The sequence below is a fragment of the Dipteris shenzhenensis genome, chromosome 33 (assembly GCF_047967505.1).
Source record: "Dipteris shenzhenensis isolate YYH24624 ecotype China chromosome 33, Dip_SZ_1.0, whole genome shotgun sequence".
NCBI lineage: Eukaryota > Viridiplantae > Streptophyta > Polypodiopsida > Gleicheniales > Dipteridaceae > Dipteris > Dipteris shenzhenensis.
In genome coordinates, this window is record NC_141628.1 from 4,859,858 (window position 1) to 4,874,096 (window position 14,239).

The following is a 14,239-nucleotide window of genomic DNA, read 5'->3' on the forward strand; positions in this document are numbered from 1 at the left end:
CTTGAAGGGAGAGTGATTATATTTCTTTGCATTGGGCCAATTCCATACCACATACACTTGGATTTAGTGGGTGAAGGGGATGGATATCCCATCTATCGGATTAGTAATAGACTGACTATACAGAGGAGAAACTTTAAATGAATAGGATGCTGTCAACCAAGACCCAGCCAAAAGCATTACCTGTCATACAAATGACTAAAATATTTTACACCATCTTCAAACTTCCATGCCTTGGAAGTAAAGAATGCTCTAAAAAATCTAAAAATTAGGAATTGATTGCCTGAGCATGTAATCAGTCAAACATAATCCAAATGGCACAAATTTCATTGTCACCACTTATGCACATCTAAATTCTCACAGCTCAAAAGCATTAGATATGGGTCCTTGTAGCAGATGTACCTGTTTCCATCCAGGCTTTCGGTACGGTTGAACAACAGGTAGTCCTAATGGAGAAGTCCACCTCACGGCCTCATTCTCACTAGCAATCAACTGTAGATAGTGTGCAGACTCCAACATCAATTCCAATACAACCTATGCTATCCACCATCCCCATCAAGACAAATACCAGGAACAGATATGTACCTTTGCACAATCGGCAAGCCATTGCATTATTCCCTTTGCCTCCTTGAACATCTCTGCAAGTGCTTCCAACGTTGTCTGCATCAAGATTTTATTACCCACACCTAGGTCACATAAATATATCTTCACAGAGTAGAATACCAAATTGAGAGCTGAGAGTTGTTGAAACATGCAGACAAGCCAGGTGTGCGCTTTATAAAATCAATATGCACATGGATGTGAAGTCTCATGAAGTACCCACAAACATCTCATCAGAACAACTACCATCAGCTTCAACTGGAGAATCAATGCAGAGGACATATTTTTGCATAATGAGGATGCTGTGCAAATTAAGGAATCATGCAATGCTAGACCTTTGCTATTTCATCATCCCATTCAAAAAAAGCACCAAAATTTTTACACATTTGCAGTAAGACTTTGTTCCTAAACATACTCAAGTCCTTTGCTTCCATCACAAAAAATATAGACGCTAGACACGAGATAACCAGTTGGTCCGAAAGATCCCCTAACATGGGAGCACAACTTACATGAAAAGGTGGCATCCTTGTGGTGGAATTTGAGCTCTAGCAAAGGCTAAGACAAAGCACTCCCAACACTCCCGCCCTTACACTCACTCTCAAACCTCCACAGGCTCACTTTCTCACTCATACACAGTTTTTTTTTTTTGTGAAATCACACAGTTTTTTTGTAAAAGAAAGAAAGAAAGAAATTTTATTAGAGTCTTCGGAAGACCGATGGGTCTATGAGACTGAAAGAAAACCTGATACAAATCACAGTAAGGGTAAAGCTACTGAAACGAGCATCATCACCCATGCTGAATCCTAAGTTTGATCATACATAATCAAATACATCTGGATGTAACAATGAAAAGAAAAGAACTGGAGCGGAGCGGAATCCTCCGTAGGTCATGTCGCCCTGGCCAGTGCATAGCCGGTGATCCCTGCTCATGTATAATGTGGGCCTGCTCCTGGATGCATCGGACCTGCTCCTGGGTGTAATGTGTCAGCTCTACCTAACGGGCCCGAATGCTGTATATCTCAGCCAATAAGGAGTCCCAAGCATCTGGTGGGGGCCTAAGATGTCCTGGTCCAGGTGGGAACTGCATCTCGAGAGGGGTTGGAATGAAGGTGGGTTGCTGAGGTTGTACTAAGGGTGGGGACAGCATGATCTGGGTGGGGGAGTGGTATGTAGGAGTAGCGAGGCCAGATGAGGTGATGAAGGGTGGCTGACTGAGAGGTAGAGGTGATACGAGGGAAAAGTACTGTGGAGACGTGGCCGGTGGGGCCGGTGGGGGGGCCAGTGGAGAGAAGACCTGTGATGATGATGCAGGAGAGGGAAAGGAGAGAGGTGGCGTAGATGATGAGGCGGATGATGGTGGTGAAATAGTGGTGGTAACCATAGAGGTTGAGGATGTGGTGAGCAGCATGGGCTTTGGGTGGGCCCCTTTCTTCTGAGCTGCGGTGCTGTCCACTGTCAAACCGCTCCGGTTGTTGCGTTTGTTGAAGTCCTCCAGTCCTATCCTCATCCCCCTATTCCCTTCATTATGGGGGAGGCAGCAGCCGGCAAAGAAGGGGTTGCAAGAGGTCGGAGAACCCCCGTTCGCAGCTCCGACCCCTTCTTTTTTTTTCCCTCCCTTAGGGAAAAAAAAAGGGGGGCGGGGGGGGGGCTGAGCAAGGGGTACGAAGGGGTAGCGAGGGGGATAGCCGAGGGGTAGCAGCAGATGGGTGGGGGGGGGGGGGGTAGCGGGGGGTAGAGAGGGGATAGCGGGGGGTAGCGACGGGTAGCGGAGGGGGTAGCAAGGGGGTACGGAGGGGTAGCAGAGGGAGCAACGAGGGGTAGCGGAGAGGGTAGCGGAGAGGGTAGCGAGGGGGTAGCGGAGGGGGCATCGAGGGGTAGTGGATGGGGTAGTAGTGGAGGGGGCAACGGAGGGAGCAACGAGGGGTAGCAGAGGGGGTAGCAGCGGAGGGAGCAGCAGAGGGGCAGCGGAGGGAACCTTTCATTAAGAAGAATGTGCATTCATAACTGTCCCAAAGTGAAACAGCTACTACTCATAAGCTAAAGAAATCACACGCATACACACGCCACTCACTCTCATTCCCTTTCACCCCCTCAAACACAAACACACACACACACACAACACTTTTTTAAAAATTTTACAAAAAGCAGACCCCAAAGAGGAGACATGCAGCACGCATGTGATTCCAAATGGCAAAGGAGGGATACACTCTTCCCGAGTATTGTTTGTTCCCTCTCTCAAATTCCATTCAATAGTGGCCCCACACTCTAGAAGTCCTCGGAAAGTCTCTAGATGTTGTATCGAGTCCAATAGACTATGGTATGTTGATGAATGAGATACGGTGGTAAATGATTGATAGACATGCCTTGCAATGGAAACCATCTAGAGACACAGGTGTATCAACACTGCTCGTAACGTATGGAAAAAACTATGGTCCACACACGCTTTCGCCATAGGAGTCAGAAAGTTTGTTCAAGTGATTTTCTCCATCCCAAATCAGCATAGTGAGTATCATTTGGTCACCCTCCACCTCCACCGGCTAGGAGAATCATCTCTTTCTCAAAAGACCAGCTTAGGGTCTACAGGAGGACATCACAACAAAGCATGGACCCACACACATTAGCAAGGCCTTGCCTCTCATTTGTCAAGGCGTCAAATCCAAGATTGATAATTTGCAATACTCCCTTTGAACCACGCGTCCCACCTCAAGGACATCAAGCTACTTGGCAAGGGTTTCTTCCATCTATACTTTGATTCCCTAGAGGCAGCCACTTCAGTTCTTGGTCTCATCTCTCTTCCCATTGGGAGAGGAAGGCAACCTCATGGTGCATTAACCCCTCCACTCTAGCGAGCCACAGTTACACTATCCTCACCATTTGGTTCCTTGCCCTCCAAAAGCATACTCAAGCTTCTTCACACCATTGGAAAGACTTCTAGAAAAGTTCTTGAGATCCTCCTTGCAAAGGCTTCTAGACAAGTTCTAGGGATCCTCCAACTTCCGTCAGCCCCCTCATGAACATCATCAACAGCCATCAATCTTGACCCTCACCTCCAACACTTTGGAAGGCACGCATGCTCTTGATGACCACATCTTTCTCCAAACTCTCAACGGAGATCCATAGAAACATAGAATTAAGGGTATTGGATTCCAAACCTTGCTCCTCATCCCCATCATTGCTGCCTCCTCTGGACCCCTCAATGTCAAGCTCAAGGTCAGAGGCTAGTACAAGCTCAAATTTGGGGGGTAGTACAAGATCACACGCACCCATGCTACTCCTACCTAATCCTACTTTCTAAACCGATTTGCAGCCTTTGCAAAGGGTCACCGGCCCCTTACAGAGGAGGAAGAGGAACGGGAACAAGAAGATGTTAGTGCAAATTGTGAGGTTTGTTGAAGACCCATTGATAATTTGTCAAGGCTCTGATAAATAATCTGAGCAACAACACTATTTTTAGTTTCTCTAGTTCACACATTAAATGGACGGTTGAGAAAATTCCCCATACATTGCAACCACCCGTTCAACATTCAACCTAGAGCCAACATGCCCTCACCACAATTCGTCTGTTCTCTGATAGAGTTTCTTCCTCTCCTTGCTTTATATCAAGTGTCGCCCCAAGTGTGACCCCCTCCACTATCACATCAGGTAGGACCTTCTACTAATCTCTCCCTCTTCAAAGCGGATTGTCACTAGAATATCTAGAGCTCCGACAGGATCCCCACCCACGACAAGAAGCAGGCATCAAGGACCAACTTTACCCCTCAGTCAATCATGGACTGATCAACATCCTCCTCCAAAGAGCACAAGCTCATCAAAGTTTCCCTTGGATCACCAGGCAAGGTGTGCATCTCAATTCCAATATCTTTACTTCCGATTGCTATCACACCTATGGAGTCTTAACTCCAACAAGAGCTCAATTAATCATACTCCTCTTGGGGAGTTTTACTGAGGTTGTCCCTGTACTCTGTAGTGCATCAAGCTCCTCAATGACTACTAAAGTTGTTGAAGCTATTGCTGAACCACTTGACGCGGCTCCTGCTGTTACAAGCTTCCGGTAATGCGGGCAATCTTTCTTATTATGACCTGGCACATGACAATGGAAGCATCGGTTTTCCTTGGCATAGAGTGCTCGTGTCGCTGTATCCAAGTACCCGCCATAGCCGTTGCTGTCCTTCACCATCCAGCTCTTCTTCTGCTGCCCATTCCCACCATCAGCTCACGCACTGCGGAGACAAAGTAAACCCTGGAAAATAACTAGACCTTGATAGTCATCCAATCAAGAGCATCCACCTCTCTGCCTATATTAAAGCGTTTTGATATATGCAACTCTTCTTCATAATCTAAGTTGTCAGCCTACAATCCTGCGGGTGCACTACAATCCTATATTGAGGCATTTGAGATATATAACTCTTCTTCATTATCTAACTTGCCAGCCAACAATCCTGAGCATGCAGCCTCTCTATCTATATTGAGGCATTTGAGATATGCACCTCTTCTTCATAATCTAACTTGCCATCCTACAATCATGTGGTTGCACTACACAAAGTTACAAGAAAAGGAGATAATCCCTCATTGAAGGCTACCTTCTCCTATTGGTCTGCTGCCCTCAAGAAAAATATCATTGTAATCACAATCAAGCCATATACCAAGGACCTTAAAAAGTCCATGTATATGCACACATGATATTTTTCTCATCATATTGAGCTAACCATTCTGCCCCAAGTGAGTAACCAAAGGGTAGTCTAGGGATATTTTTTAGGATTGTGGATGAGAGAGATATGAAGATATAACTAAAAGCTACAAATTATGGACCAAGTTTAATCCTAATCCCCGACGTAATCGATAGAATACACTTTAGAAAAAAATGAAGACGTTTCTAACTTCCTTTAAAGGATCCCAAGTTACACCACTGTTCACTGCAAAGGGTATACATTCCTTACTGTGTTGAAGGTCACTCCTAATGGAATATCCATAAGATGTTCATCAAGCACAATGTATCTATATGCTACTATTTCAAACAAGCAGTTGATCTAATATGATTTGCTAGCTTATGACTAATATATATTTGCTTGGTAAACAGATGTTTGTTGCAAAGAAGACACTCCCAACCCCCACCTTCAAACAAAAATAGAGAGAAAAAAGCAAGGTAAGATGACGACGTTTCTATGATTGCTACAGAAAGAATGGGCTTAGAGGTGTGCGTGCTACCTCTTCTCACAAGTGACGTCTACGATTACCTGGGGGTGGGGGGTGTTGGTTTCAGTGGAGCGTGGTCGTGTGTTTATAGACATATCAGGCTGCTTCGCTACGTATGGTGAATGAAACAGAATTATTCTGAGTAGTGTTTCTTTAACCTCACATATTATTACACCCTACAGTACCTATATAGTATAACATCTAAGACAACCTTATGTATATTGTGTTGACATGTTCAACCAATCGTGAGTCTATGTACACAAACAAGATGGGTCCTTTACGTGTGAACACACTGCAACACAAAAATAACCACAAAACTGAGGCATCACTATACTGTGGTGAAACAAGTTAGAGAAGCATAAAAGGAAGAAGCCATAAAAGTACAGTCAAATAACCTTAATTGAGTCAGGCAACAAACATTGCTGAAGGAACAAGACAACTAAATTACTGAATTTCCACTACAAAATGAAACATGCGAAGAGCTTTACTTTTGCTGCATATGCCGATGCAGCAAACATCTGATTATTCTCATCTTCCTTGTTTCTTTCTTCAAGCCGATTCAAAATCTGTGCTCTTGCTCCCACAAATGTTACACCATATACAGAGGTCATCACAGTCTGCTTTACAAGCTTTCGGTCTACCTGGAAAAGACAAAGGAACACTATGATTCGCTAACCCAGCATCAAACAAACTTGCTATAATTTTAAAAACTTAGTTGGAGCCAATAGAAAAATGTTTCAGCAAATTCCTATAAACAAAAATAAGACGTCGCAATATTGTCATGGTGTGTGAAACTACTCACATGATCCAACAAAGCCCGTGCACTGTCTGCATGGTGAAATGTTGAGGGATCTTTAAGAGCATCCCTCTCCATCATTTGTCGGACCCTACAACAACCATATGGGAAATTCTCAAAACAAGAAGCATTACTTTGACATTAACTAAATTAATAGTCACCTTTGCAAGTTCTCATTACGAACTAGTATGAATGTTTTTAAATAAATCCACACACCTAAACAAGCTCAAACTGCAGTATCTTTTCTACCCTCAAGGTTTAGAAATGTTCAAAACTAACACCCCCCCAAAAAAGGGGGGAGAAGGGGAAGGGGTAGACTGGGGAATAACATCCAGGTTTCATGTTGCAAGAATATTACTATCTTCTCCCCCCCAAAAAAGCGTGGAGAAGATAGTAATAGCATCCAGGTTTTATGTTGCAAGATGAACGCATCTAATCTCTTACAAACAAATCAAAAATACAAGTGTTTCCAAAAATAAACAAGGTGAATGATATATCTATCATTCATCAGGCCTGCCCCTACCTGAGGTGAAATGCGCAGAGTGAGCATTAAATTGGAGGCCCCAAATTCAGGAAGGGACGATGAAATTGAAAAGCAAGAAGGAGATTAGGAGTGTGTGGAGAGGACTAAATGCGAATGGCCCAAAAGTCATAAAGGGACCCCAAATCTTCAATTCTCTCTGCCAAGGTTTGGAGCAACCAATGGGGATTTCGAACCCCCCAAAAAATGAAAAAAAAAGATTTTTCCCTTTGAAGACCAAATCATCACTAAGGCCTTCCCTGGAGGACAGGCCAAAAAGAAAAATGTTTTGGTGAAGTTTTAAGGGGCCGGAAGGCGAAGAGTAAAATCCTGGTGCTCTAAACATGGAATTTGGAAAGGCCTTTTAAAAAACAAAATATATTAAATAAAAAGGTATTTTCGCTTCTAATGAGCGTTGCCTTCACTTAGGCCTCCTCGTGACAGGCCAAAAATGGAAAGAACCCATCCTTAAATACATCAACATATGTATCCTTGATGGGTTCTCATGAGTTCCACACATCTAGGGTCTTTGCTATGCACTCAAGCTCTTTTGTGTCGTGAAGCTGTTTACTAAAATGAGCCGACTATATCAATTTCCACCATGTATATACTTAACCATGTGAATGCCATACGTGAATCCCATTTAGAGCCTTTTATTTTTTGTTTCCAGATTCATATAGCTTTGCTCTCATGCTTTGTTTGAGTGGCTAGGTGGGCCAGAACACCCCATACAAGGTTAGCCTTAACCTCAGCTAGCCTGAAGGTATGCACTGATCTCTATCCTCAAGCCACCTGCAAGACCACCGAAGGTTAGAACACAGATACAGGGACACACATGGTGTAGGCTAAAGCGCCACTGCCCAACCATAGATCCTTACGAAAACCACCCCCTAGCTAAAGATCAGGCAACCCCAGACCACTACTAAAACTCCCAGGAAAGACTATGCATCTCAATAAGTTGTGCCTTACATGACCAAAGTTGTGGGTCCAAGACGATTGTGAAGACTGGTGGACACTGGATTTGAGGGTTATTTTCTATCCTGTAGAGCACAAGAGCAGTCAAATTGGGCTGATATTTACAATGCTGCAATCATAGTAATATCAGCCCTGCAATCCCTCTGCTGGACTGATTACAAATATCTGCCCTGCAATCATAGTAATATCTGCCCTGCAATCCCTCTGTTGGACTGATTAGAATTCATTCTTCCGTGGAGCTGTGGAGTTCTTCTAACTGCTGATGGGAAGGGCTAGTGCCATATAACATGGTGCTGGAGTAATCCCCTGGTGCAGATATACCTAGATGAATCCAGGAACATTCCCAAACTCATCCTCTAAAAACACAACATAGTGCAGTTTCAATCTCATGAGAGTCACTCACAAGGTTAAAAACCATAAACTCCATCATGCATAGCAGGGACTAGCTACTATGACATCCCCACTGACGTCATCAGCGCCCAACAGTGGGTGTAGACCATAGTATAAAAATATGCTCTCACACATACAAATCCACACACCCACACATACTTGAGCATCCATTTATACAAAGTCTTCGTACTGAGTTTCTGTCGGCACTCCAGAGGTGAAGGGCAGACTCAGCCATGATGAAGGCTAGCACTAAAGGAGAAGGCTAATCAAAAGGTAGTCCAAAATCTCTTCATTCAAGCTACAACTGCTTGTGAAGTCTAAACATTTTCATTTTAGTCTCTCCCCAACAAGCATCTAAATCTAAATCTAGTTGATAGGGCAACGCACCATTTAAGATAGAAAGAATTATCACAATACCAGCAGGCCACAACTTGGACAAAAACTTCACAAAGTGAAATTTGCATGTCCGCTAATACGGCAGAAGCATATACCTAGATGAATCCAGGAACATTCCCAAACTCATCCTCTAAGAACACAACATAGTGCAGTTTCAATCTCATGAGAGTCGCTCACAAGGTTGAAAACCATAAACTCCATCATGCATAGCAGGGACTAGCTACTATGACATCCCCACTGACGTCATCAGCGCCCAACAGTGGGTGTAGACCATAGTATAAAAATATGCTCTCACACATACAAATCCATACACCCACACATACTTGAGCATCCATTTATACAAAGTCTTCATACTGAGTTTCTGTCGGCACTCTTGAGGTGAAGGGCAGACTCCTGGTGCAGACCCTAAAGACCAAATGGATACCGAACCACAATGGTCTCTGTTGATGGAAAAACATGTCCTACCACCTCTGCTACTGTGTTCTACCACCTTGTGTTTTCAGCAGCAGATTGAGCACAGCTATGAGCGCTAGTACAATGAATTATCTTCCTATTCATTGCTGCAATTGTCAATGAATCACAACGTGGGGCATAATCGAATAGAAATTTCTACACACACACACACACACACACACACACACACACATATATATATAGAGAGAGAGATGAGTTGCATATATCTAGATGAGCTCCCAAACTCCTTTAGAACAATACACACAATGCACAAATGATAGAACCCAAGAGACTAGTGATGCATGGGGAATTTGACCCAAGAGTTGAGCTTGCTTGATGTGACTTTCCACGCATCCGTATTTTGGGAATCCTTCGTTACTTCTTTGATACATTTTCTAAGAAACCCTCTTCTCCACACTAACCAAAAGACAACAAGGTACTTCGCAAAACATTCATGCTCTATCTTGAGCTAAGGAGAGCTCCTAAGTGGTCGCCATAATAGCAACTCCTTCCCCCAACACCAAAGAAAGCATGGCAATTCTGCAGCATCAAGTAGAGCATCTTTGAAGGTTATTATATGGTAGCTAGAACTTACAGACATGAACAGAAAACTATGTACCTCGTAGCAATGCCTGAGTAGACATCAGAAGGCTTTTCCCCAGCAGTAAGATTAACCGATAAAGCTCCTGCCTGCATATATGCAATAATGAGCTGTTTGATCAGAATCCAAAATGAAAGAGAGGCTCCATCTCTGAAAGTCTACAAAAAACCTGACACTAGTCCTATACCTATTAATGCAGACCACTAAAACCCTAACAGCCTTTGCACTTCTCCTAGAACCAAAGTAATATTAAGAAAAGTAAAACCTCAGGGAAACCTGACAAAATAAGAAACAAGGAAAATCTTATAATCTGTGAAAACAACTCACACTATCCCTTCCTAAAGCTGCATAGTGTTGAAGCCCATTGCACGAACCATCCTGTGCAGCCAAAAGCCCAAACCAACCAGATCAATGATCGTTAACCCAAAGAATCTCTCTCTCTCTCTCTCTCTCTCTCTCTCTCCAGATGTACTTAGCAATTGACTGCTCCTGTTTTGTACTAGCTTTTTGCACTATTTTTTTGTACTAGCTAGCTTTTTGCACATTTGCATTCTAGCATTTTAGCACTTAGCACTCAACCAGGGCCTTAGTGAGCCCCTTGCTTCAGCCCACAGTGGCTTGTATGGGTCACATTTATCTTGTATCTTGTCTCATAGACCCGCGAGGTCTCTTGAAGACGTTAATACACCTCTCTCTCTCTCTCTCTCTCTCTCTCTCCCCCCCTCGCAGCTCCCCCCTCTCCCCCTCGCAGCTCCCCCCTCTCCCCCTCGCAGCTCCCCTCTCCCCCTCGCAGCCCCTCACCCCCCCCTCGCAGCTCCCCTCTCCCCCTCGCAGCCCCTCGCAGCTCCCTCGCAGCCCCCTCACCCCCCCCTCGCAGCTCCCCCCTCTCCCCCTCGCAGCCCCTCCCCCCCCCTCGCAGCTCCCCTCACCCCCCCCTCGCAGCCCCTCTCCCCCTCGCAGCTCACCTCACCCCCCCCTCGCAGCTCCCCTCTCCCCCTCGCAGCCCCTCACCCCCCCTCGCAGCTCCCCTCACCCCCCCCTCGCAGCTCCCCCCTCTCCCCCTCGCAGCCCCTCCCCCCCCCTCGCAGCTCCCCTCTCCCCCTCGCAGCCCCTCACCCCCCCCTCGCAGCTCCCCTCTCCCCCTCGCAGCCCCCCTCTCCCCCTCGCAGCCCCTCGCAGCTCACCCCTCCCCCCCCTCGCAGCTCCTCGCCCCCCCCTCGCAGCTCCTCCCCCCCCCCCTCACAGCTCCTCCCCCTCGCAGAGGCTCACCCCGCTCAGACCCTCCCCCTCGCAGCTCAGCCGCTCAGGCCCCCCACCCCGCTCACCCGCTCATCACGCATTGGCAGCGCTCGCCATCTCCTGCTTTTCAATGCCGCCGGTTTCCCGTTTCCCGTAATTAAACATGGCCGACATCGTCGAGCATACTACAGAAGGAGCAACAACAGCAACATCAATGGCCTCCACGACCGACATGCTGCACTATAGTAGAAGAGGACTTGCATCCTCTTCAAAGGACAGAGCAGTACCCGCACTTGCCGCACTCCCAGTCGCAGGTACACCGGTTTCAGCTCCACTATCTCATCTTCCGCCCAGCGCAGTGCCTGCACTTGCCGCACTCCCAGTCACAGGTACACCGGTTTCAGCCCCATTATCTCATCTTCCACCCATAGCCACCTTGTACCCGCAGTTTTTTTCACCCCTCCCCTCTCAGGTCCCTTCTTCTCCTACCCCTTCTCCAACTTTAGCCTTCCCCTCCTCTCCATCCTCGGTACCCGCTTTCTCTCCCCCTCTCCAGCCTTCTCCCTCATCCCCGCTACCCACCTTACCGGTTCCCCCCCTTTCTCCCCTTTCTCCCTCTCTTTCTCCTTCCATGCCTTGCACTATTTGTCCTTGCCAACACATCCTACCAGAGCTTCAGCACTTTCAGACCCACCTCCGAGATGCCCTTCAGATGCTTCACAGGAAGGACGAGACCATTGCTCTCCTTACAGCTCAGCTTGCATCTCTTATTGATCGAGTGACACAGCAGGACCGGGAGATCTTGTCTATTAGAACGGATCTTCAGGTCTTACAGGCGACTCATAGGACTCTTGCTGGAGAGATTCATGGACACACAAAGCGAGTGCAACAGATCGAGACTCGCGTTCAGCACATAGACACATCTCCCACTACAGCAGTAGCAGCGGTTGAGGAGCGTTTGACCTCCCTTCAGACAGAGGTCCAGAGAGCCACAGAGTGGGTGGATGTCGTCCGCCGTCAGCCATCACAGCCTCAGAGATCTACTGTATCAGCTACATTGGCCGAGTCACAGTAGAGGGCCACAAAGGCCCTCAATATTCGCATTCGTGGTATCTTGCCCTCGGAGACAGAGTCCACGATGACACAGGCTGTGACCTTTGTCTCTCAGACATTGGGAGTACAAGATCATGGCATAGTAGGAGCATATAGAGTCGGGAGAGATCGTACTAGAGAGCAGCCCCTCATTATCAGATTCAGAGATGCCCAGGCACGTCTAGCTGCCCTCAGGAGGAGAGGGACACTCAGAGACCACCCACAGATTTCCATGGACGAGGATCTGACTCAGATACAGGTTGAGGAGCGCAAGGCGCTCATGCCTCAGAGAGACGCAGCCCGAGCTCAGGGCAAGTGGGCAGTGATTAGGGATGGCAGACTCATCACAGGCACCTTGAGGCGTGCTCCCACAGTGCCTAGGGATGACAGACCAGCAGATATAGCCCCACCTCCACCTCCTGCTCCGACCGCCTGACGGGACAGGGCTCATGGGACACACCACCTGTCAGATAGTCTACGCATCGCTGTATGGAACTGCAATGGTTCTTTTACAGCACAGCCAGGCAATCTACGGGGGGCTTTCTTTGGGAGAGATATCATCTTTTTCACAGAGACACACGAGAGTCCAGAGAGACCTTTGCCACGAGTGACAGGATATACATGGAGATCTGCCTTCAGACAGCACACTCGAGCATTTGGAGTGAGAGGATCTGGAGGAGTGGCCATTTTGTACAGAGAGCATCTCGATCGGATCATCACAGTGGAGAGAGCGGATTCACATGCCCGATTCTTGTGGGTACGCATCCACCGCAGAGCCTCTCAGCGAGATCTCTTTATTGCAGTTTGCTACTTCCCCCCGGCGCAGTCGTTTTATTCTTCCACTGGACCAGGCCAGTCCATATTTGAGGATCTCTCAGCGGACATTGCAGAGTTTTTACATCGCGGAGAAGTCATCCTCTTAGGGGACTTCAACGCGAGGACCTCAAACAGACAGGCCCTCACTTATGACTTCATGGAGGATCCGGTCATACTTCCGGCATCTCACAATGATAGCCTCTGTCGGACTTCATCAGACTGCACAGTACAGCCCACAGATCAGGGACGTCAGTTACTGGAGCTCCTCACCTCGCACAGTATGGTCATTTATAACGGCTTGTCCAGGTGGCCACAGTCTTCCATGCCTACATTCTCTTCTGCTTCTGGGCGTGGCACTAGCGTGATCGACTACATCATAGGTCCCCCGACTCTAGTCCCTTCCATCCATAGCCTTACTGTTAGCCCCTTCATGCCCTCTGCCGACCATGCACTCATCCACTTTACTTTGACTCATGTCTCCCATGACCCACCCCCCCCTCGTCATCACGACCGCACATCCTATTATGAGGTTCATTTCGACCACCAGTTCGATGATGTATATAGCCAGAACCTCAGCCGCCTACTCCGTCCTCATCTATTAGATGCTCTACCATCCACGCAGGACCGGTGGGAACTTGTACATTCTTCACTCGTTTCTGCTGCCCACATGTCCTTCCCTGCCACGTGTCATTCGTCTAGTCCCCCACCGGTTGGTCTTGTTCCTTGCAACGGTTGGTATGACAAGGAGTGTAAGGAACTCCGCAGGAAACTTCACCTTGAGATCAAGGAGAAGTCTCCCCTCCTTACCGAAACCAAGAGAGACTACAAGTGGTTGGTTAGGCGCAAGAAACGCCAATTTCTAGCCCAGAATGAGGAGGAGCTGAGAAGCTTGCTTTTCAGCTGTGACTCCAAGGAATTCTGGAGAAAATTCCTCCGCTCGAAGTCTCAGAGCCCCCTTACAGATCCACGTAGCATATACTTCAGCTCTATACGATGTTCCAGATCAGCCAGCCATCGATTTATCCCATTCCCCTAGGCCAGCTTCATCTATTCTTTTCACACCAGAGAGTGTCCGTGCAGCAGTCCACCGATTGAAGAACGGGAGAGCTAAGGATCATGATGGATTGCAAGCGGAGTATGTAATCCATGGGATTGATGCCTTAGATTTTGT

General features: G+C 47.1%; 1 protein-coding gene across 1 annotated transcript in view; it reads right to left on the reverse strand.

Moving 5' to 3' along the window:
* LOC147879569 (DNA-directed RNA polymerase 1B, mitochondrial-like) overlaps nucleotides 1–14,239 on the reverse strand; it is an 84,468-nt gene that overhangs the window by 27,292 nt on the left and 42,937 nt on the right. The window contains exons 10-15 of the mRNA XM_087371400.1: nucleotides 10,249–10,299; nucleotides 9,940–10,010; nucleotides 6,593–6,677; nucleotides 6,279–6,431; nucleotides 583–657; nucleotides 400–489 (exon numbers count right to left, since the gene is read on the reverse strand). Coding sequence (XP_087227526.1) covers nucleotides 400–489; nucleotides 583–657; nucleotides 6,279–6,431; nucleotides 6,593–6,677; nucleotides 9,940–10,010; nucleotides 10,249–10,299 — 525 coding nt within the window. The remainder of the gene's footprint in view (nucleotides 1–399; nucleotides 490–582; nucleotides 658–6,278; nucleotides 6,432–6,592; nucleotides 6,678–9,939; nucleotides 10,011–10,248; nucleotides 10,300–14,239) is intronic.